Genomic DNA, 23395 nt, shown 5'->3' with positions numbered 1-23395 from the left:
AAAGTGTTATGGGATTGGACGATGGCTTTTCCATGGCAACCTGCACTCTACACTGGCCTCACTACAGGAAAACAGACTTTTAGCGGCGTTTTTTTACCTTTAGTGGTGCTTTAAAGCGTCGCTATAACTATTAGCGGCGTTTTCACAAGCGCCGTAAAAACCGCCGCTAAAGCAAATGACTCAAAAATTTACATTTATTTGAGAAAAACTCCACAAAAGATCATGACTTTTAGCGGCATTTGTGGGGAAAACGCCGCTAAAAATCATGGCCTTTAGCGGCATTTGTGAGAAAAGCACCGCTAAAACTCATGGCCTTTAGCGGCGCTTTTCCTACAACCGCCGCTATAAAACGGACCTTTAGCGGCGCTTTTCTCACAAACACCGCTAAAAAACGACATTTATAAAAAATATTTTATTTTAATTACATAATATTTAGTTCCATGATAAATATTATATTATGTTTAATTTTTAAATTTTGAACTTTAAACTATATACTTTTAAGGATAAATAAAAAATATTAATTAAATTAAATTTTCTATTAAAATTTAAACTTCAAAACTAAATATAAAAACTAATGAATTTAAATAAACGAAACAAGAACATTAATCAAATTTAAAAAAAAAAAGACAATGAAGAAATTAAGGGTCAAACATTAGCTCCAATAATTGTTCAAAATTTAAGACAGCTACATTCAAATAGAAACTAAATAACAACTAAAGCATCCAATAGAATATAATTTCACTCTTCATCACTAAATGTTTCCTCATAAACATGGCTTCATCCAAAACAAAACCTCATTCCATTACAATTTGCCTTTTAAGCAGAAGCTGCTGCAACCTTCTTTCTTGGTGCTGCTTCAGTACCTATACATCACCCCCAATCAAAAATAAGAACATTTTGAAAGAAAAAAAAAACCCAAAATTTCTTACAAGAACAGAAATAAGCAATGGAACTAAAATCAGAAAGCAATGAGCCTAAGGACATTAGCATTTTCCTACCTTCCCTGAAACCTGTCTTGAACCTGCGAGGAACGTGGCGAAGATACCTCTATACACCGGTGATAGAGATGTTAGCCTCATCTAATTGAAACCAACAGCTAGAAACACAAATAATACCTCTATACATGGTTTTACTTATGTCGCTCGACTAATCTCAGTTATTCAACGGTATTATTCGGAAGGATGTTCAAAACCAGAATCCACAATAAATCGAAGCAGCTCCGATTTCAATAGAAAGTCTCTGAATTCCAAACTGTGAATTCCAACATACCTCCTACACCACATAAAAAAGAAATGAAACAAATTAAAATCAAATTGCTTTACACTAAAACTAGAAGATTATATTAGAACATTATTTTCCTTAAAAATATTTACAATAAGTTAAAAGAAATATTTTAAAATTTGATTATGTATATAATTATATGTATTTGCTTTAATTATGTCTTGAAATAAAGTTTGTATGCATAAATAACTCCCCATACACAAACTATTTCAATCAGCATAAATCGGATAATTTGTGGCTTCAATATGCTGACTTTACCATAATTTTGTCTAAAATTTACAATCTTTAACATGGCACATCACTAAATTTAAATAGTTGATTTCACACTCATTATATCTACATTTGGACCTCAATAAACCTAGAAATTATCCATGCCAAAACACATTTAATGTGTCCAAGAATCAGACATTATAATGCAAGTAGCTTGTAGTGATCACTGAGCACTTCTCCATTCTCTGCAAAGATATGAACTCTGTATCATTCTGCAAAGAAGCATGTGCCAAAACTTGAAGATTTAAATTTTGTTATTTTTTTTTAAAAATGTAATATAAAATATTATTACACTCAATATTTATTAGTAGGAATCGAATATTATTGTTTGTTAATAAGAAGCAACTATGGCTCAAGTTGCCTGGCTAAATAATTATTCAAAACTTGAGGTACAAAAATGATAAAAGAAAATAAAAATTCAACCTAGCTAATTTATAAGCTTTTCCTCCCACTTGGGTTATCTATCTACCTTGACAATTCAGTTCTATATTTATTTATTTATTTATTTGAAATGAATGAAATACCCAGTTTGCTGCACAGATATCAGTACTAACATAAAATAATTTTTTAATATATTCTTTCTCATATAAAATAAATTTTTAAAAATTTTAATTAAATACTAAAATTTTAAACTAATACTAAAATCTATAATGCAATATCAAAAGTTTTAACGAATATCATAATTTGTATGAAAAGTCTACAACTCTCCCTCTCTCACAAAAGAAAAATTTTATTGTTTCAACTTAAGAAAAAAAAATTATTCTTTAATTTTTTTTCATTATAATTAAAATTCATCTTTGTTTTTGCCTCAAGAATCAAAAGGATTGAGAGAAATTTATTTTCTTTCAGGAATTTTCATCTCCATTTTTATTTGCATGGAGAGACTTGGGTGTTAAAAAAAACTGAAAGATTCTTAAAAATATTCATTTTAATGTTTGTTTTGATTTGAAAAAAGAAGAGAAGAGTAGTTTTTAAAACTATTTCTTGGGTTCAGGCTGTAGACTTTAAAAGAGAAAAGAAAAAGATGAAGCATTTAAGGAAAATTAAAAGTATTTACAAAACAATTATTCCTAAATTTCGGTGAGAAAAGAAAAATATGAAGTCTTGAACGAAAACCAAAAGTATTTGAAAAGAAATTGTTCTAAAAATTTATATATTTTTATGAGAATAGAAAAAAGATGAAATCTTAAGGAAAAATTAAAAGGATTTGAAAAAAAAAATTGTTCTTTAAAATTTTTTAAATAAATTTGTAAATATTGAATTTTTCAGTGAAAGATTTGAATTTGTTAGATCGGAGTTTTAAAGAGTGAAGAACATGAATTTTTGGTATCACGTTACACGAATTGGGGACCATTAGAGTGTACCGAAGTTCTAATGGATACAAAAATTGGTAACAAAATAACAAAATTTCTAATGGATACGAGAATTTCAAATAGATACCAAACTTCTAACGGGAACCAAAATTTGTAAGGGATACCTAAATTTTTAATGGAAGATGTTAGATATTTTGACATATCAAAAGTTCATTTTCATGCTTGTGCATAGATATCAATGGATTATACCAAAATTTCTAACCAAATACCAAAATTTTTAATGGATACCAAAATATCTAACATCTTCCTTTAAAAACTTTGGTATCTGTTAGAAATATCGGTATAGCATTAGAAATTTTACAATCAAACTGTTATGTTGCCACCAAATTGTAAAGTCGACAATATAAGTATAAACTAACAGCATAGATGAAAGAAACTTGTCGTTTTTCAAATCCTTTACCTCAGATTCCAGTCTTTTTTTTTCTTCCTTGGCTTTAAGCTTTGCAATTTCCTTCATCTATTCAACCTGCAAATCAACTTAGTAGTCATTACCAAGTGAGCTTACAAAAACAAGAGAAAAAAGGACTTTTGAGTTCTTGGCATCTAATGGAAGAATCAACGAAAATCTGTCAGTATGTTCATAGCAAGAAAACCCACCTAGAACACAACAAGTACCTTGCGGCTCGCAATGTCCTTGGCAATCTCCCTAGCTCTCCACTCATCAGCTTCTCAGTCAGCTTGATCAAATTGTTCATGATCCTAACATGCATAACAAGCTGAAAATATTAGCTATTTCCCACATAGGCCAATAGGGGAAAAAAAGAAAGATAAGGAGAAAGCTTACAATGAGAAACCAAGAAAAACAACCTTTGCAAGCAATTCTGCAATTCGTTTTTGTTTTCTTTTCCTCCAAAGGTTATTCCTTTTAGACTTCTTGATTTTATTGGTCAGACTAGCTACTGCTGATTTCTCCTCCCGCGGGATCCCTTCATCTACAACATATCTAAAGGGCTCTAACAGAGCTCTTAGCTTTGACATCAATGCATTCGCCTCTTCCACAGACAGTAGCTCTTGAGTTTCTAAATCAATCCTCCTATCTTCTAGATACTTCAAGAACTCAGAAACAGAAAGGTCCATCGACCCATCTTTTATCATCATCAGTATTTCCAACTCCTTTTGCCTAAGGAACCAATCGATTTTACTTGCAGTTAAAAGGAAATTCAAAAGCATACGGCACTTATAGTTGATATTAGCGAACTATATAAGAAAACAAAACTAACATACACGGCGTTGGCAAGATTGAGGGTATCTTGCAATTCTCTAAGGGATCACGCACATTTCTGGTCTCCAAAAATGTACTCGAATTCGGAGGTTCCGGAAGTAACATTGGGAACCAAGGTGGAGGCGGCGCGGGTTGGAAGTGAACCGGATTCATTGCTAAATATGAATTAAAAAATTAGAGATGGGTTCGTATAAGGAAAACAATAAAACAGAAAGAATATCAAAACTCGTACCTGCTTTATATTTTTCTTTTTGAAAAATTGTTAACTTCAAACCCTAGCACAAAGACACGAGATTTTGGGACGAAAGATGGTGCTAAAACTAAGGATATGGAGGAAACACCAAACATTTACGGGATTTAAGTGGGATGAATTAATAACAGGATACCTAGAGGTTTTATTCAAATTAGAGATGGGTTCGTATAAGGAAAACAATAAAACAGAAAGAATATCAAAACTCATACCTGCTTTATATTTTTCTTTCTGAAGAATTGTTAACTTCAAACCCTAGCACAAAGCCACGAGATTTTGGGACGAAAGATGGCGCTAAAACTAAGGACCTGGACTCTGGAGGAATACCAAACATTTTAGCAGCGTAAAATTGGGGATTTAGGGGAAGGGTGAAAATAAAACATGCCGTTTCGATGGAAAGTTTTTTGCAGCATTCTTACAAAAACGCCACTGTATTTCAAAGTTTTTGTGCTAAGATTATCATTTTTTGAAATTTTTATTTTTTGAAATTTTGAATATTGATCTTTTTAACTGATATATGGAATAAAATATTAAATATTAAAATTTCAAGTTTTTAATTTTTAATTTTTAATTTTTAATTTTTAATTTTTTTATTTTTAAATTTTTAATTTTTTTGAATATTTTTATCATTTTTAAATTAACATATAAAAAAATAGTATCATGTCATGTGAATTACCTTGTAAGTTTTCACGTCAATATCATTAAAAAATTAATTTTACAATTACATTCCTATTAAAAATGAGATTTAACATTTTTTAAAAAGTAGAAGGTTTTGGTTCAAAAAATAAGAATCAAATTGATAAAAAATATAAATATTGAAAGTTAAAATTTAATTACCATGATCAACTCTTTTAGGAATTAAATTGATAGATGGGAATGGCATGGTCTAGTATTGTTGAAAGGATTTCTTTTTTCTTTCTTTTTTCATCAACATTATTCTTTTAAGTATGGTCCGCATTTGTTGTTTAGATTTTTATATAAATGGCATTTAATTATATGTATACACCTAAATTTTGATAGAGATGCATCTCAGAATTATATATGAATTTCGGTTTAATATGTAATTGTATACTTGAAATTCTAATTATGGTTTAAATATATAGTTGAAACTTAATTTTGATTTAATTATACACATTTAAAAAAAATACATCAATATATTTTTATATTGAATAAATATAAATATTTATGTATGCAATATATAAATATAAAATGATGTTACATCAATAATTGTGTTAATAATGCAATATATAAATATAAAATAATGTTATATCAATAATTGTGTTAATAATGCAATATATAAATATAAAATAATGTTATATCAATAATTGTGTTAATAATTTACAAGAACTTGATCAAATTAAAGTTCATGTATGCTTTTGGGATTTAACCCATTTTGATATATATATTTTTAAAATAATAATTTATATTTATCTTATTTAGATTTATATTATAAAAAAAATCCAAGATACACAAGTTAAGTAGTTCACCATTTTTACCCTTAAATCCTAAAAGTTAAACCCTAAACTACAAACACCAAACCTAAAAACTCAAACTATAAACTCTAAATCATAAACCATAAAACTTACATCCTAAACCCTAAATATATATTACAAGGGACAAACGTAATTACAAAAGAATCTTATTGCTTACCTAAACCTTAAAATAAATTGATTTTTTTGTCATTTTATCAAAAACCCTAACCCTTAAACCTTATTAGCGTAACCCCTAAAACCATAAACATTATTAAAACCCTAACTATAAAACAATAAACTCCAAATCCTAAACTATAAACCATAAACCCTAAACTCAAAACTCTAATCACAAAATAATAAACATTATATCATAAACCCAAAACCATAGACATTAAACTTTAAATCATAAACCCTAAATCTTAAAATAAAATTCTTTTATGGCGTTTTGCGGCGTTTTCTGAAAAGCGCCGCTAATGCTCAATCTTTAACGGTGTTTTTCAAAAAGCACCGCTAATGCTCGATCTTTAGCGGCTTTTTTTAAAAAGCGCCACTAATTCCATGGTTTTGCTGAACTCTTTTGCGGTATTTTCTCAAAAGCGCCACTAATGCTCGATCTTTAGTGGCATTTTTCAAAAAGCGCCGCTAATGCTCTAACCTTTAGCGGCGTTTTCTTACTAGCGCCGCTAATGTACAACTTTTGCGGTGTTTTTTGTTTAAGCGCTGCTAAAAACACCGCTAAAAGCCTATTTTGCTGTAGTGCCTTTTCTCAACCGAATTGTGCCTTTGGATAAAGGTATTCTTTCAGTTCATGCTCTTATTTTCGAACCTACTTTCAACAATAACCATGCAATTGTTTTGATAGATTGCTACATGTGTGAAGTATCAGCTACAGAAACAACAATTATTTATAGAATGGAGCCATTATAAGGAGCTGGTTTTGCATGGTTCCTCCTCAGCGAACGGTAGGGCACAACTGAATGGATAGGGGTTGCTCTTGTGCTTGGTAAGTTATTTTCGGTTTTACAAATTTACTTGATATGGTGAAATATGACGAGAGAAAGAGAAGGTTGTATGATTGTTGGTGGAAGCTTAATGGTGCAAATATTTGGATCATCCACTATTGTAAAGGGATCAATAAAGGTCAAAAAAGGAATTGAGAAAGGCAATCTAGTGTTGGTTTCACAAATAGAGAAAGGGAAATTACAGAAAAACTATCTACGTCACCCATTGTTGTTAGACCTATGATACAATCGGGCCCCATGAGTTATCAAATGCGAATGATGTTTCCCTCGAGCTGCCTAAAGAACCTATTACCAGAGCTAGGGCTAAGAAGTTTAAAGACACAATTTCAGCTTTGGTTGATCGGGTTTGGGGTGAATCCGTGGCCAGTCTACTTGAAAACTCATGGACCAGCAAGATGAGCAAACCGTGCACTTTACTTCAAGCTCTTCCAGCTTAATTTTTAACAAGCTCGTTTTTAGCTTATTCATTTTTATTATTATTTTTTGAAATAATTAATTAAATTGTCTTAGTTGCTGTTAAGTTTAATTTGAGTCTTAGTTAAATATTTCTTGGTTCAGCCGAATTAATGTGTGAGATTTAAGCTAAGTAAATTTGTTGAATTTGCTAGGACAATGTACATGGACGACAAAGAAGAGGTGGACAACATCATGCATAATTTGTGGAACAAATTAAGGAAGCATTTGACCAACATCATGCATAATTCATGGAAGAATTTGAGGAAGCATTTGACCAACATCATGCATAATTCATGGAAGAATTTGAGGAAGCATTTGGCCAACATCATGCATAATTCATGGAAGAATTTGAGGAAGCATTTGACCAACATCATGCATAATTCATGGAAGAATTTAAGGAAGCATTTGGCCAACATCATGCATAATTTAAGGAACAAATTGAGGAAGCACCATGGCCGAATTTGGCTTCCAATTTTACCCATTCGGCTACCCTTTTGTTTTGCCTATAAATATGTGTTAAATTTCATTGTAAGGGGAAGAACCTTGAATTGATGTTTTTACATTTTGTGAGATTGTTTACAACTCTTATTGTTCTCCAAAGACTCGTCTGACTTATCAAGTAACCCTTGTGGCGTCAACCCATTCTTCTTATCCGAACTTATCACTTTGCATCCAAAGTGTGGCGTTCAAGTTATACCGAGGTTCCTATCATCTTTGATAGTGGGTCAAGGTTCCATTTTATTCGTTTTCCATCCATACAACATTTAACCTTTCATAAGTATTCGTATAAGTCCCGGGTTAACACACTTATATTGTGTTGGTTCAACTTGAATACTTGGTTTTCATTCACCTATCATCCTCAATACACTTCATAACCCCTTTTAAACTAAATTTGAGCCTTTATCCCTTCTTTCTTAACCTATCTTCGACAAACCTTGATATTACTCTAATTCACGATCGGGTACATCAACGACTCGACTCTCATCACCGAGGCCGGAGCGTATCATCTGGTATCAGAGCAAGCCGAATCGGAGTAAGAATCATCATCTTTGATATTATGGTTTTGTAAAAAAAATCAAAAAAAAAATTTACCTACGGTCTAGGCGCGAACGAAAAGAACGTGAAAGTTCCGTAAAAAAAAAAGAGTCTGGAAACCCTTCAACAATTTTTTTTGAATCATAATCTACACTCCTTTATACCCCTTTGAGTGAATTTTCACGTTTTCAAAAAAAAATTATCCAATTTATTATTTTTTCTTTCTTCTTTTGTATTCGGTATTAAAAAAAAAGAGAAATTCAAAAAAAAAATTCGGAATTAAAAAAAAAAAGTGATTGAAATTCATTTTAAGTTTTGTTTGATAGCCTACCATTTCCGGCATCATTGCCCACCAAGCCAACTCAATTTTGTAAGCCGACGACAAACGGTATTGATTCGTCTATCTAGTTTGCGGAGAACTTCGAGAGGCGAAAATTGAGTGGTAAAAGGCAAGAGCGATTGGTGAGACCATTAGAGAGGAGTAAAAGCCAAATTGTGTGAAATTTTCTTTGTGAGGAATTGGTAAGAATTTTGTGGTGAGGTATTTAATTTTCTGTTATTATTATTATTATTTTAACATTTCTTCTTTTAGTAGATAATCATGTCTCAAGATACCGAGCAAAACGTGGTAGGAAGAGAAGGAGTTCCCGATTTAGGCCAACAAGCCCTCTTAAGAGAATTTCAACGAATGCTCCGTAACGAGCTTGAATCCATCAATGAGAGGCTAGATCGAGTGGAAGGAGGGCCAACACGAGAAGGAACCCTCAAGGACTGAGAAGGGAGCGGGGGCGAGCAAGACCTTTGTGGATAATCCCTTCGAGCCAAGCGAGGAGGAAAGTGACCAAGCATTGGATCAAAACGAAAGACGACGAGGTCAAAGGAATAGGGGTCCTAGAGATCGAGGCCAAGTTGATGGTGATTTAAAAGGTATTAAACTATCCATTCCTCCTTTCATGGGAAATCTGATCCGGAAGCCTATCTAGAATGGGAGAGAAAAATAGAGGTGATCTTCGAGTGTCACAACTACTCGGAGAGCAAAAAGGTGAAATTGGCGGCAATCGAGTTCTCCGATTACGCAATGGTATGGTGGGATCAACTCACAACGAGTCGAAGAAGGAACGGGGAGCAGCCAATCTCATCTTGGATCGAAATGAAAGCCGTAATGCGTAAACGATTTATACCCTCTTACTATTATCGTGAACTTTATCAAAAATTGCAGAATCTTACGCAAGGAAATCGGAAGTGTGGAGGACTACTTCAAAGAAATGGAAATTGCCATGATTCGAGCAAACGTAGATGAAGATCGTGAAGCAACCATGGCTTGATTCTTAACCGGCCTTAATCGTGACATAGCTAACGTGGTGGAACTTCAACACTATGTCGAAGTTGTTGATATGGTACATGTTGCCATCAAAGTCAAAAAATAATTGAAGAGAAAATGAACTAGCCGAACCTTTCCTAGCACTAACAATTTTCAAAGGTGGAACCAAGGCACGGGTAAGAAAGACTTCTCTAATCGCACTAAAGATCACCCTTTGTCTTCTAAGGTGAGCAAACCCGTTGGTGAAACAAGCAAAGGTAAAGAAGTTGTCATGCCGAATCGATCACGAGAAATAAAGTGTTTCAAGTGTTTAGGGAGGGGCCATATTGCAAGTCAATACCCTAACCGAACTAACATGATATTGCGGGCTAATGGAGAGATCGAATCGGAGGAAGACGATGATGAAAATCCCGATGAAGCCGCCGAAGAAGAAGACGAACTTGAATATGCTGTTGATGGCGAAATCCTCGTCATTAAACGAAGTCTTAGTCTTCAAAGCGTTGAAAACGAACAGCAAAGGGAGAACATTTTCCATACACGTTGCCATGTCCAAGGCAAGGTGTGCAGCTTGATCGTTGATGGCGGGAGTTGTACAAATGTGGCCAGCACCTTAATGGTTGAAAAACTCGGCTTGCCAACAACTAAGCACCCTCAACCTTACAAACTTCAATGGCTTAATGATGGAGAGGAGTTGAAAGTAACTAAGCAAGTTTTGGTGCCGTTCACTATCGGAAAATATTCCGACAAAGTTTTATGCGACGTAGTACTTATGCATGCTGGTCATATGTTATTGGGTCATCCATGGCAATTCGACCGTAAAGCTACTCATGATGGTTTTACAAACCGCTACACTTTCAAGTTTGAAGGCAAGAATGTCACCTTAGTCCCGATGACACCGAGGCAGGTTTATGAAGACCAATTGAAGTTAAGAGAGTCTTTTGAAAAATTTCGAGAGAATGAAAAAGAAAGCGAAAAACACATTGAGAAAAAAAAGAAAAACTTTTGAAAAGTGTGAGAGAAAATAATAAATCGATTGAACAAAAAAATAGAGAAGAAAAAGAGCAAAAGAAAATGAGTGTTTATGCGAAAGAGAGTGATTTTAGAAAGTCTTATTTGATGCAGCAATCGGTTCTTGTACTTATGTACAAAGAAACTCTTTTGAATACTAACGAGTTGGATCCAAATCTGCCCTCTTCGATTGTTTCTCTTTTGCAGGAATTTGAGGACGTGTTTCCGGAAGACATTCCTAATGGGTTACCGCCCATTCGAGGAATAGAACATCAAATTGATTTCATTCCCGGAGCCTCCATTCCCAATCGACCAGCTTATCGTACAAATCCCGAAGAGACCAAATAATTGCAAAAACAAGTTAATGAACTTATGGAGAAGGGATATATACGAGAAAGTCTTAGTCATTGCGCTGTACCGATTTTATTGGTGCCAAAAAAGGATGGAACATGGTGTATGTGCGTAGATTGTCGCGCGGTAAATAAGATCACTATTAAGTATCGACATCCGATACCGCGACTCGATGATATGTTGGATGAATTGAGTGGTGCTCGAATATTTTCTAAAATTGATCTAAAGAGCGGATACCACCAAATTCGGATGCGTGAGGGGGACGAGTGGAAAACCGCTTTTAAGACGAAACATGGACTCTACGAGTGGTTGGTTATGCCATTCGGGCTTACCAATGCGCCTAGCACTTTCATGCGGTTGATGAACCATGTTCTTCGTTCTTTTATCGAAAAATTTTACGTTGTCTATTTTGATGATATACTTATCTATAGCAATTCCTTAGAAGATCATTTGTTGCATTTAAAATCTGTTTTGGATGTGCTTAGAAAAGAATCATTGTTTGCTAATCTTAAGAAATGTACTTTTTATACTAACAAGGTTATTTTCTTAGGATTCGTGGTCAGCTCGGAAGGATTAGAGGTTGATCAAGAAAAGGTGAAAGCCATTCAAGAATGGCCTAGACCCACGAGCATTAGCCAAGTGAGGAGCTTCCACGGATTGGCAAGCTTCTATCGACGATTTGTTCCAAATTTTAGCACCTTGGCAGCACCTTTAACTAGTGTGATCAAGAAGTCTTCTGCCTTCTATTGGAATGAGGAACAAGAAAAATCTTTCATTGCTCTTAAATCTTGCTTAACTAATGCTCCCTTACTTGTGTTACCTGATTTTGCTAAAATGTTTGAAGTTGAATGTGATGCATCAGGTGTCGGAATTGGAGCCGTTCTAATGCAAGATGGAAGGCCCGTGGCATACTTTAGTGAGAAGTTAAATGGAGCCGTTCTCAACTATCCGACGTATGACAAAGAAATGTATGCTCTAATTCGAGCTCTCGAGACTTGGCAGCACTACTTATGGCCAAAAGAGTTTGTCATACACTCGGATCATGAGGCATTGAAGCATATCAAGGGACAAGCAAAATTAAATAAACGACACGCCAAATGGGTAGAGTATTTAGAATCTTTTCCTTACATCATCAAATATAAAAAGGGTAAGGAAAACATTGTGGCTGACGCGTTATCTCGACGATATACTTTGCTATCATATTTAGATTCAAAATTGCTCAGATTTGCCTTTTTGAAGGAATTGTATAATGATGATGTTAATTTTGGTGATATTTATAAATCTTGTGAAAACAAAGCTGTTGATAAGTTTTACAGGTTTGATGGATTTCTTTTTCGCGAAGGTAAGTTTTGTATTCTGCAAAGTTCAATACGGAAATTGTTGGTGATCGAGGCACATGGTGGTGGACTCATGGGCCATTTTGGGGTGGCTAAGACATTTTCAACCCTCCAAGAACATTTCTTTTGGCCTGGAATGAGAAAAGAAGTTGAACAAATTTGTAGTCACTGCATAACTTGCAAGAAGGCCAAGTCCAAGATTAATCCACATGGGCTCTACAAACCGTTGCCCATACCTGACGCACCATGGGTCGATCTTTCTATGGATTTTATCCTAGGACTTCCAAGGACTAAAACGGGGAAGGATTCAATTTTTGTTGTTGTAGATAGATTCTCCAAAATGTCACATTTTATAGCTTGTTCTAAAACTGACGATGCCGTTCATATTGCTAATTTGTTCTTTAGGGAGGTTGTACGACTTCACGGAATTCTAAAAACCATCGTATCCGATCGAGACGCAAAGTTCCTAAGTCATTTTTGGAGGTCTCTATGGGGAAAGCTAGGAACGAAACTGTTGTTTTCAACAACCTGTCATCCCCAAACGGATGGACAAACGGAGGTTGTGAATCGCGTGCTATCAACCTTATTACGAGCAATTATTCGAAAGAATCTCAAAGCGTGGGAGGAATGTTTACCGCATGTGGAATTCGCTTACAATAGATCCGTCCATTCTGCTACTAAACATTCACCATTTGAGGTTGTGTATGGATTCAATCCTCTAACTCCATTAGATTTGCTTCCTTTGCCCCGTGATCAGCTTGTTCATACCGATGCAAAACGAAAAGCCGATTATGTGAAGCAACTTCATCAAAAGGTGAGAACCAACATTGAAATGCGAACCGAACAATATATGCGAGCTGCAAACAAAGGAAGGAAGCAAATAGTGTTTGAACCCGGAGATTGGGTTTGGGTTCACATGAGGAAGGAAAGGTTCCCGGCCCAACGAAGGTCAAAGCTGTTGCCAAGAGGAGACGGACCCTTTCAAGTGTTGGAACGAATTAATAAGAACTCTTACAAGCTTGATCTCCCAGGTGATTACAATATTAGCGCAAGCTTTAATGTGGCTGATTTATCTCCCTTTGATGCAGGTAGCGATTTGGGGACAAATCGCCTCGAAGAGGGAGGGAATGATGCAATCGGGCCCCATGAGTTATCAAATGCGAATGATGTTTCCCTCGAGCTGCCTAAAGGACCTATTACCAGAGCTAGGGCTAAGAAGTTTAAAGACACAATTTCAGCTTTGGTTGATCGAGTTTGGGGTGAATCCGTGGCCAGTCTACTTGAAAACTCATGGACCAGCAAGATGAGCAAACCGTGCACTTTACTTCAAGCTCTTCCAGCTTAATTTTTAACAAGCTCGTTTTTAGCTTATTCATTTTTTATTTTTTTTTGAAATAATTAATTAAATTGTCTTAGTTGCTGTTAAGTTTAATTTGAGTCTTAGTTAAATATTTCTTGGTTCAGCCGAATTAATGTGTGAGATTTAAGCTAAGTAAATTTGTTGAATTTGCTAGGACAATGTACATGGACGACAAAGAAGAGGTGGACAACATCATGCATAATTTGTGGAACAAATTAAGGAAGCATTTGACCAACATCATGCATAATTCATGGAAGAATTTGAGGAAGCATTTGACCAACATCATGCATAATTCATGGAAGAATTTGAGGAAGCATTTGGCCAACATCATGCATAATTCATGGAAGAATTTGAGGAAGCATTTGACCAACATCATGCATAATTCATGGAAGAATTTAAGGAAGCATTTGGCCAACATCATGCATAATTTAAGGAACAAATTGAGGAAGCACCATGGCCGAATTTGGCTTCCAATTTTACCCATTCGGCTACCCTTTTGTTTTGCCTATAAATATGTGTTAAATTTCATTGTAAGGGGAAGAACCTTGAATTAATGTTTTTACATTTTGTGAGATTGTTTACAACTCTCATTGTTCTCCAAAGACTCGTTTGACTTATCAAGTAACCCTTGTGGCGTCAACCCATTCTTCTTATCCGAACTTATCACTTTGCATCCAAAGTGTGGCGTTCAAGTTATACCGAGGTTCCTATCATCTTTGATAGTGGGTCAAGGTTCCATTTTATTCGTTTTCCATCCATACAACATTTAACCTTTCCTAAGTATTCGTATAAGTCCCGGGTTAACACACTTATATTGTGTTGGTTCAACTTGAATACTTGGTTTTCATTCACCTATCATCCTCAATACACTTCATAACCCCTTTTGAACTAAATTTGAGCCTTTATCCCTTCTTTCTTAACCTATCTTCGACAAACCTTGATATTACTCCAATTCACGATCGGGTACATCAACGACTCGACTCTCATCACCGAGGCCGGGGCGTATCAACCTAGAAAGGATCCGATGGGTGTGTTCTAAGTGATCCATACCACAATTATGAGGTGTGGTGTAATGGTTGCTCATCTCATTTCTTAATTATGAGATCAAGGATACATACATATATATATATATAGAAAAATTGTATAGGTTTCTATAGTCAATTGAAGAGCGTTATCCTTATTGACACATTTATGTGTTTAAGCTAAATGGAAAATTAGTTTATGTTTCAATGGTGGAAGTTTTTGTTTAGATTAGAGAGAATAAAAGCTTCGTATCTAACTATGCTTGTCGAAACCATTTTTTTAAACGGGAAATCGACTTTTGAAAACGAAAAGTTGGGAGTCGCCACCAATCGTTTTTTAATAAGGTGTGATTGGATCACCTCAAAACACGGTCGTTTTTAATAAACAAATAAATTTTCCAAAACGACGATTTTGGTCTGCGAAAATAGAAAACCGGTTCGGAAGTCAGTTACGTACGAGGAAGGATTAGCACCCTCGACACGCCCAAAATTGGTACTTAATCGATTAATTAAGTCCTAAATGTCGAAAATTAAAGATTTGGACAGAGTTCAAAATACGATCCTCCTTTTATTGGCTTTTAAAACATTTAGGTAAGTCAAATGTGTGTTAAAGACCATCTCACCTTGAGGTAAAACATTACATCCAGTACGTTAGGACACAACATTTTTGACCCTCAAATGTGATTTTACCTTTAAAACGTTCGTTTTAGCTTTAAGAGGATATTTGAATATTCAAAATAAATAAAGAAAGCGAAACCCAGTACGTTAGGGCACGATCCTTTGAATTCTTTAAATACCGAACATTGCCTTGTTTAAAATTTTTTAGAGTGAACCGGTAAAAGGATATTCTGATATTCAAAACAAATAAAGAAAGCGAAACCCAGTACGTTAGGGCACGATCCTTCGAATTCTTTAAATACTGAACATTGCCTTTGAATTAAAAAACGAAGATAATGGTATGTCACATGCAAATAACATTACCATAATAACCTAAACGATGCATACTAACAATAAAACATAGTAGCAAAAAGGTTTGATGACAAATAAAAAAAATGGTAATGGTAACATATTAATAACGGTATAAACAAAAGAAATAAAACAATTATATAAATATATAAAACGGAAGATAATAGGAAAAAAGGATTCCTAATAATATACATATTAATAATAAGAAAATAGTTGAAATAAACAAAGTATAAATTTTAAAACGGGATCTTTAAAAAAAAAATAATAGCTGTATACGTACAATTAAGAAAAAATTTAAAAAAATAAACAAATAATAATACACAATATACAAGTAGAATAATATGGAGTCAATAATAAAATATATATATAGATAGATAAAGAAAGGATCTATAAAAAAATAATAAGGTGAAAACAATAATATATATACATATGGAGGGATAAAACAAATTAACAATATAAAAATCAAACTAATAATGTAAAATGACTTGTTTAAAACGAGTTTTAAAAGAAAGACTAATAGATGATAGAATAATAAAAGGAAAAAAAAATAAATGAAACTAATAAAGAAAACATAAAATGAAACAGGTAAATAGTAATAATAATAGTAGATATAACCGTAATTATATAAAAACACTAAAAGTAAAAATATATATATACATTAGTAAGCTTAGTAATAGGTTTTAAAGAAATAAAAATATTGGATAAAAGAATGCTGAGAATATCTATTAAATAAGTTATAATAATATATTAATAGTATAGTAAAACGTAACAATATTAAAAAAGTGATAAAATAATAAAGTCATAGTAGTAAATAAAAACTTAATGTGATAAAAATTGTACAAAGTTGATTAATTTAACAACATGATAATTAACAATGTCAATAAAATAACTAATTTAATAATAAAGTAAGCCAAATGGCTAAGAAAGGACTAAAATCGGGCCAAAACAGAAATTTGGGACAAGTTTGAAAAAAGAAATATAAAACATTGAAAAGATAGAAATCAAAGAAGGATCAAAAGCACAATAAAACCAAAAAAGTAAAGTGGCGCTATTCCCTTTGCAATTAAAACCAGAAAAACCAAAGGGTTGTCTGCCATTTTCTAAAGCAAAATTAAAACACCCCATTTACCAACCCATTTGCCGAAACTGGAAAAAACAAAGGGGCTTTCACCCTTCTTCCCTCTGCTAGGACCAGTGAACGCGCCCATCATCGCCGGACCACCACCAGATCTAGTGGCCGACATCGCGCAATAGGGGTTTCAACCCCGTTTTAAAACACGCGGTAAGTGTATTCATTTTTCCCCTTTCTAGTACTATTTTTGAGAAAGAAAAACAAATCGAAACTTAAAAGGTGTGAGATCTGAAAGAAAATCACCTAACAATCAATTTCTCTGCGATTTTCCTCTGTGTCTTGTGGTATTTGTTCGTATATTCTCTTTTTTAAATCCAAAAAAAATGTAAAAAAAAATACACTGTTTAAACGAGTTTATATAGCCTAATTTCTAACTACTTGTTGCGTGCTTGCTGGTGCCAAGCGGAGATCGCGGGGAGGTGGTGTGGCGCACGACTCGGAGTTGCGCGACGTGCGGAGCCCGGATTCAGGCTTGCGGCGCTGGCTTCCCTGATGCTGGGTTTCTCATTTCCTTTTTTGTTTTATTGGTATTTGGGCTAGGTATTATGTGGGCTTGTGTTTTGTTTTGTATATTGGGCTGAGAGATGTGGGTTAGATTTTGGGTAATCTGTTGGGCTTTGGGTTTGTTTTAAATTTGGTCCTACAATGCTGGTCACATAAATTTTAAATACATCTTCACAAGAGGAAATCAAAGTGCTGCTTATACCATTAAAAGGTGGTTTTGTTTTTTATTTATTTTTAATTCAGTAAAAATTGAATGGATGTGATTTGATGACAGAAAATCGATTTTTATTTATTTTATTTTTACTTTTAATTCAGTAAAAACAAATAAGTGATTGATGAATTATTTGACTAGGGAAAAACTGAAACTTGACTTCAATTAAATGGCCCATTAGCAGATTACCGAGTGGTCCAACGAGAATCCAACACGTTAACTTGCCGTGGCCCTCCTTCGGTGCTGTTGGATCAGTATTATTGGTGGAGTGGCGCAATCCAATTTGTGCCTATCTCACTCATCGTGCTTCATATCATTGTTTTTTGAATATGATTACAGAAGAAATGAGGGGACCTCAACGTATACTTTTAAGTTTTAACTGTTGCTTTAAATAAATTTTGACTGATTCATAGGGTTGTTTTATTTTTATTTAATAATGCACTACTTTAATACTAAATATATATTTATAATTACAGGTTTTTTTTCTCGTTAAAATATAATCTTATTCCGATTGAAGGTATTCATTATTTGAAGTTTTTTTTTTCATTGTTCTTTTTATTAAATTAAAAAAAAATCAGTTAAAATTAATTTTCAGTTATCAAATCATAGCCATCAATTAGTTTGTTTTTTTATTAATTAAAATGAACAAAACTGAATTCAGTTTTAGTTAAAACGAATTTCAGTTAAAATCAAATTAGTTAGTGTTTTTTTTTTCAGTTATCAAATTATACCCATCAACTATCAGAGTCGTCGGTATATATATAATATATAAATATTATTCCTTTTAAAAACAAAAATATATATCAAATATGATGAATATATATTTAAAATTTTAACACATTTTTGTATTATTAGATTAGTTAATGTACTGACACAAAAAAAAATCTTATTTAATATGTCACTAATAAATAGTTGTAATAATATTAAAACTATTTTTTTAAGAAAAATATCACTACTATTTAGAAAAAAACTTTATTACTAAATCAGTTCTTCTAGGCGCTAGATTAGTTTTATTTATGAAATATCATTCTTTTGACGTGACTTTCTTTAGAAAAAGTCACATGACTTCTTCTAAGCAGCCTAATAAGTATTAAGTTGGTTTTCACGACCAAATCGTTTAGTATTAACTGAAGTACTAAAAATTGGTAAATAAAAAAAAGGTGGTGATATTGTTAAGAGAAATAATTATGAACTCTGAATATGAATAATATTAAAAGAAAAATAATAATAACATTTTTATCAATTGAAGGATTATTATTTGTATCTATTTACTTTTATTTTATTGACAAGAAATTTTATCTGGAACTTATCTAGGCTTGAAATATATTGATTCAATTTAAATAAAGGTTGAGCGAGAAAACCGATGAAATCAAAATTTGAATTGAGGTATTTGTTGGTTTATGTAATGAAACTTTAAAATTGAGGTTACCCAAAATTTAACCTAATTCTAATTTTTATTTAATATATAATTTAATTTAATTTTTTATGATGTAAAAATAAATATTTTATATTTAAAATAGTGAAAATGATTTAAAAGTTTTTAAAATTTTTTAAAAATTTTTTATGAAAAAGACATTGATATTTTATTAAATAATATTCAAAAGTCATAAAATAAAACTTATTTTATCAAAAGTCTAAAAAAATTTTTAAAAAATAAATATGAAAAATCGAAAACAGAATTGAAGCTAATGGAATTATAATGGAGGATTTAACAAATCTATAAAACTCCACCAAATCCATATCTCACCCTAATTCAAATAACATTGTAATTATCTAATTTTTAAATTGTTTTGAATAATCCGTGATAATTTTATTTGATTATTGATTTTTTTGTAATTCTTGATTTGGTGTTTAGAGTTTTTAACTTCATTTTAAGAAAATACACTTTATAACTTTTAAACATTATTTAATTCTTAAAAGTCCTTTTTATAAATATTTATTTTTCAAGTAGATAAATCTTTATACTGTACAGCGTTTTGTAAATTATTTTCACTATTTTATATATTTGTTTATACCTTTAAACTAAAATCACATATTCAGAAGTGAGATATGTTAGAAAGATATAATACCAAAACTTGGGTGACATCGGAACTATTTGGATTCAGACCATCCAAATTACTACTGGAAAAGGATAATTTATTCAAACCACAAACTTCATACTAATACCAAAATATCAAACTACAATAACAACTGATAATTGCAAGCAGGAAATAGTTTCTTGCACACATATGCCTAACTGCATTTATTTATTTACTTATTTAACATAAAGATGAGCAGGCAGCAGGATTTAATTCTTCTTCTTCTTGGCAAGGAAAAGGCCCCATCTCTGCTCCCCTGATGAGCTTCTTATCAGCTTTGCCTTCCATCCACCAACTATTTCATCATAGTCTTCCTGAATTTTCACCAAAACATTATTATGTACCATTACTTACATCCCAACTCGATAGGTTTAACAAGATGATGGAAAAGGAAACCTAACCTTAGAGAAGTCAGAGATGAATGCATCCTTCTCTTTCTCCACTTGGTTCAATTCACGCCGCAGAACTTGTAAGAACTAAAACCACCACCACAACAACATTCCATTAGCCTTTCATAACCATATTCAAAAACATGACTAACTAAAAATCAATTTGATAGTCTTATCTGAACCTGATCGGTTCGATCCTCTGCAAGAATCACATCAAAACCAGCATCCTCAAGCATCTGCAAACAATAACACAAGGCAGATCAACAAGTGTATGAAATGGAAACAGCAAATGATTATTAATTTGAATATACCTGTCCATATGATTTTACATCATGAAGATCATAGCCTCTCTGCTTGATATACTCAGCAAACTCCCTGGATGGAGTCTTGGAACTTTTGCAGTAATCACTTATGAGGAGTTTGCCTCCTGGCTTCAACCATTTGTAGAAAGATCTAAACAGTGCAGGTTTGTCCTGAAAGTCGATTTTTGATGCAAAAATATGAGAATAACAAAGTGGATCGAGAAAAGCCCAAATGATTTACGGTTTTTCAAATAGCAACTTCCATTCTTATTTTGATGCCTATGCTCAACTTCTAAATCTTTAAATCACTTTAAAAGGAAAACTTTTCTTATTGGTTATTTAGTCCTCTTACATGAATGTGTAGAATAGTGTCACGGCTGTAGATAACATCAAAACTGTTGTCCGGATAAACCTTCTTGGTGCAATCAGCAACTTCAAATTCCACTGAGCATTTCAGTCCAGTAGCTCGTTCAAGAGCAAAGGATATCATGTTTACAGAGAGGTCGTTGCCCACAACATGAACATCAAATTCCTCAGCCATATAAATGTCACCTCCACCAATGCCACAGCCAACATCTAGGACCTTTTGGCCAGGCTTAAGATCTAACTTCCCCACAAATTCTTTTGTTGTTTCTGCTCAAAAACAAGTTCATATAAGGGGGATGCTGATGCGATAGAACTAACTAAATAAGAGAAACTATGACAAAGGGTGAAGCCTAAGAGGAAGTTACAAATGCAGCGGATACCCTCTATAATCTCAGTAGTTTTGAGGTTCAGATATTATACTGGAAAAGATGAAATTTCTACTCCAAAACCATTTCTGCTACTAGGTATACAAATCCCGGTATGTGGTATTAAAATTTAATACAGTAAGTGAGAAAATTTTACTGTTTAACATGCATGTTTCATCTTTCCTTCCCTATTTCTGTACTTATGTGTAACAAATTCCTTTAATAAAAGATGTAGAACAAATAAAAACATTTCGTTGAAGAAGGATACCAATTCCTCCTGTGCTCACATATCCTGGTCCAAAGACACGCTCATAACGGAGAATGCTATTAGATTTGTACTGAACAGAATCCAAGAAGCGCTGGAATCCCTTATCATTATCTGAAACAACTTTTTGGAAGATCCAGCAAATCTGAATATGCAAACAATATGTTGCACCTTGTCAGTAAATTTAAAATTCAACAACAAAATATATATACTAATCAATGAGATCATTTTCTGTTGCCTGATTCTGATTCTTTTTGTTCTTAACATAAGCTCCAATGCACTTGCAGCCAACAAGAGAAAGTTCAAATGAATTTCCAGAATCATCAGTTGCTTGGCATTCTTTAAAGACCTGTGTTATAATACATGAAAAACGTATGTTTGAATATGAAAGAAAGATTAGATCACTTTGTTTCATACATATTTCAGTCCTCAGGTCACATGACATCTAATCAAAGATAAGTTCAAGTAAAACCTTAGTGTAAAATCTGGGCTCGCGATAGTGAGTTGGGTTGTTCTTTCTCTTGCAATCACCAGATTGATGAAAGCAAGACTCCCTGAAGAAAATATGCCCACCAACCTTCAACCACTTGAGCATCCTTTCGGCCAAATTCTCAACCTGCATTTAATAATACTTTCAGACAGATATACTCAAAAATATGCTTTATTAGAAATTTGAAAGCCAAAAATGGGGTAGCCGAATTCAGCAAGTAAAAAAAAATTGAAATCAATAGCTAATTTGCCCCTAAGAACTCTCTTTTTTTTTTTTCCATGTTATTGAAGAAGAAGCAACAAAAATCACCTCTTTATCTGAGAGATACATCAACAGCCAGTTTGAGAAAATCAAGTCCAATGATCCTTCTGTAAAAGCCAAATCAGGGGAAGTGACATCCGCACAGAGGAATTTGACGTTCTTATAATGCCCATTGATGGTTTCATTCTGCAATTAATGAAATCCAGTCAAGTCCCTTATTAATTAGCAAACTAAAAATTTTCTGTCAGGTTGAGTTTCAATGACCTTCTTTATAACATTCTCAATGAAGTCTAATGCTATAACATGACCAGCCTTCTTAGCTAAGTCACCAGTAAATCGACCAATGCCAGCTCCTAGTTCCAAAATGGTTTTCCCTTCATACGGTGGGAGTAAGGAGAGCACCTGCAAATATCAACAATGAAATTTAGGAATCTAAATAACAACTGAAGTTTAAAATTAAGTACAAAAGAACAGCAGCAACAATTAAAAGGCAATAATAAGCATAAATGCTCATTAAACTATGGTTTCATGATAACAACTGAAGATATTCATAGATAAACAATTTTTACTTAAATATGAAAGCCAAAAAGGAAATAAATTTAAAACTGTAAATATAGTTAAAAATGAACTTGTTAAATTAACTTAATGAAGAAAAAAAAAAACAATGCAGAAAACAAAAAGGAAGGAAGAAAGGAAATATTACTTCGGGACGTTCCTCTTTGTCAATATCAGCGGCTTTGGAGTCGAGCATCATAGCCTCCACCGTAAGATCAACCGAGTGTTCAATCCAGTAATTCTTTTGAACTTTGCGTTCATCTCCTACAAATCCTATATATAATTTACAGAACAATCAAATTTTAAATTTTCTTCTTAAATATTAGTTAAAGGTCGATGAGAGATCCATGTGTGGGTTCGCAAATGTTGATTAAACAATGTCAATCCATTCCAATTGTCCTTTGGTTCTAAGTTGAAAAAAACAACGCAAGAAATGATCAATATGAAGGTGGAGATCTCACCGTTAGCCGCCATGGTTAACAGAGAAGATCTCTAGTGAGCTCTGAGAGGAATTGATTTTTTTTAAGATATTTTTTTTTATTTTTTAATGGGGAGTGAAAAGGGGAACTAAAATCCTTCGACAGCAAGCCGAGATCTGGAGAAAGACCTTGATCTACGGTTGTTAGTCCTTCCTCTCTGTTGCATCAGACACAGAGATGCAACCTAAGCCAAATTATTGATACTACTATTACTCTCACTCTCTCTCTCACACACAGCAATTGCCAATTTCT

The 23395-nt window shown here is 33.2% G+C and overlaps 1 protein-coding gene, 1 long non-coding RNA gene and 1 pseudogene across 2 annotated transcripts; 1 reads left to right on the top strand and 2 right to left on the bottom strand.

Moving 5' to 3' along the window:
* Nucleotides 1-638: 638 nt before the first annotated feature.
* On the bottom strand, nucleotides 639-4840 carry LOC107887174 (U11/U12 small nuclear ribonucleoprotein 59 kDa protein-like; annotated as a pseudogene).
* Nucleotides 4841-16564: 11724 nt separating this feature from the next.
* On the top strand, nucleotides 16565-17592 carry LOC107887175 (uncharacterized). The gene is made up of 2 exons (XR_001681049.2): nucleotides 16565-17028; nucleotides 17282-17592. It is a non-coding gene; the product is annotated as an uncharacterized lncRNA (long non-coding RNA).
* A 2040-nt stretch (nucleotides 17593-19632) lies between these two features.
* On the bottom strand, nucleotides 19633-23395 carry LOC107887176 (phosphoethanolamine N-methyltransferase 1-like). Its single transcript, NM_001398424.1, has 12 exons — nucleotides 23126-23395; nucleotides 22813-22937; nucleotides 22374-22511; nucleotides 22158-22295; nucleotides 21831-21974; nucleotides 21597-21707; nucleotides 21362-21503; nucleotides 20715-20995; nucleotides 20372-20533; nucleotides 20243-20296; nucleotides 20073-20147; nucleotides 19633-19985 (listed from the first exon to the last, which is right to left on the bottom strand). The coding sequence occupies exons 1-12, from the start codon at nucleotides 23136-23138 to the stop codon at nucleotides 19881-19883; spliced, it is 1488 nt and encodes a 495-aa protein (NP_001385353.1). The 5' UTR covers nucleotides 23139-23395; the 3' UTR covers nucleotides 19633-19880.

Source organism: Gossypium hirsutum, chromosome A03 (genome assembly GCF_007990345.1).
Source record: "Gossypium hirsutum isolate 1008001.06 chromosome A03, Gossypium_hirsutum_v2.1, whole genome shotgun sequence".
NCBI lineage: Eukaryota > Viridiplantae > Streptophyta > Magnoliopsida > Malvales > Malvaceae > Gossypium > Gossypium hirsutum.
Note: the sequence above shows the minus strand (reverse complement) of the source record. Positions and strands in the feature narration are given on the sequence as shown.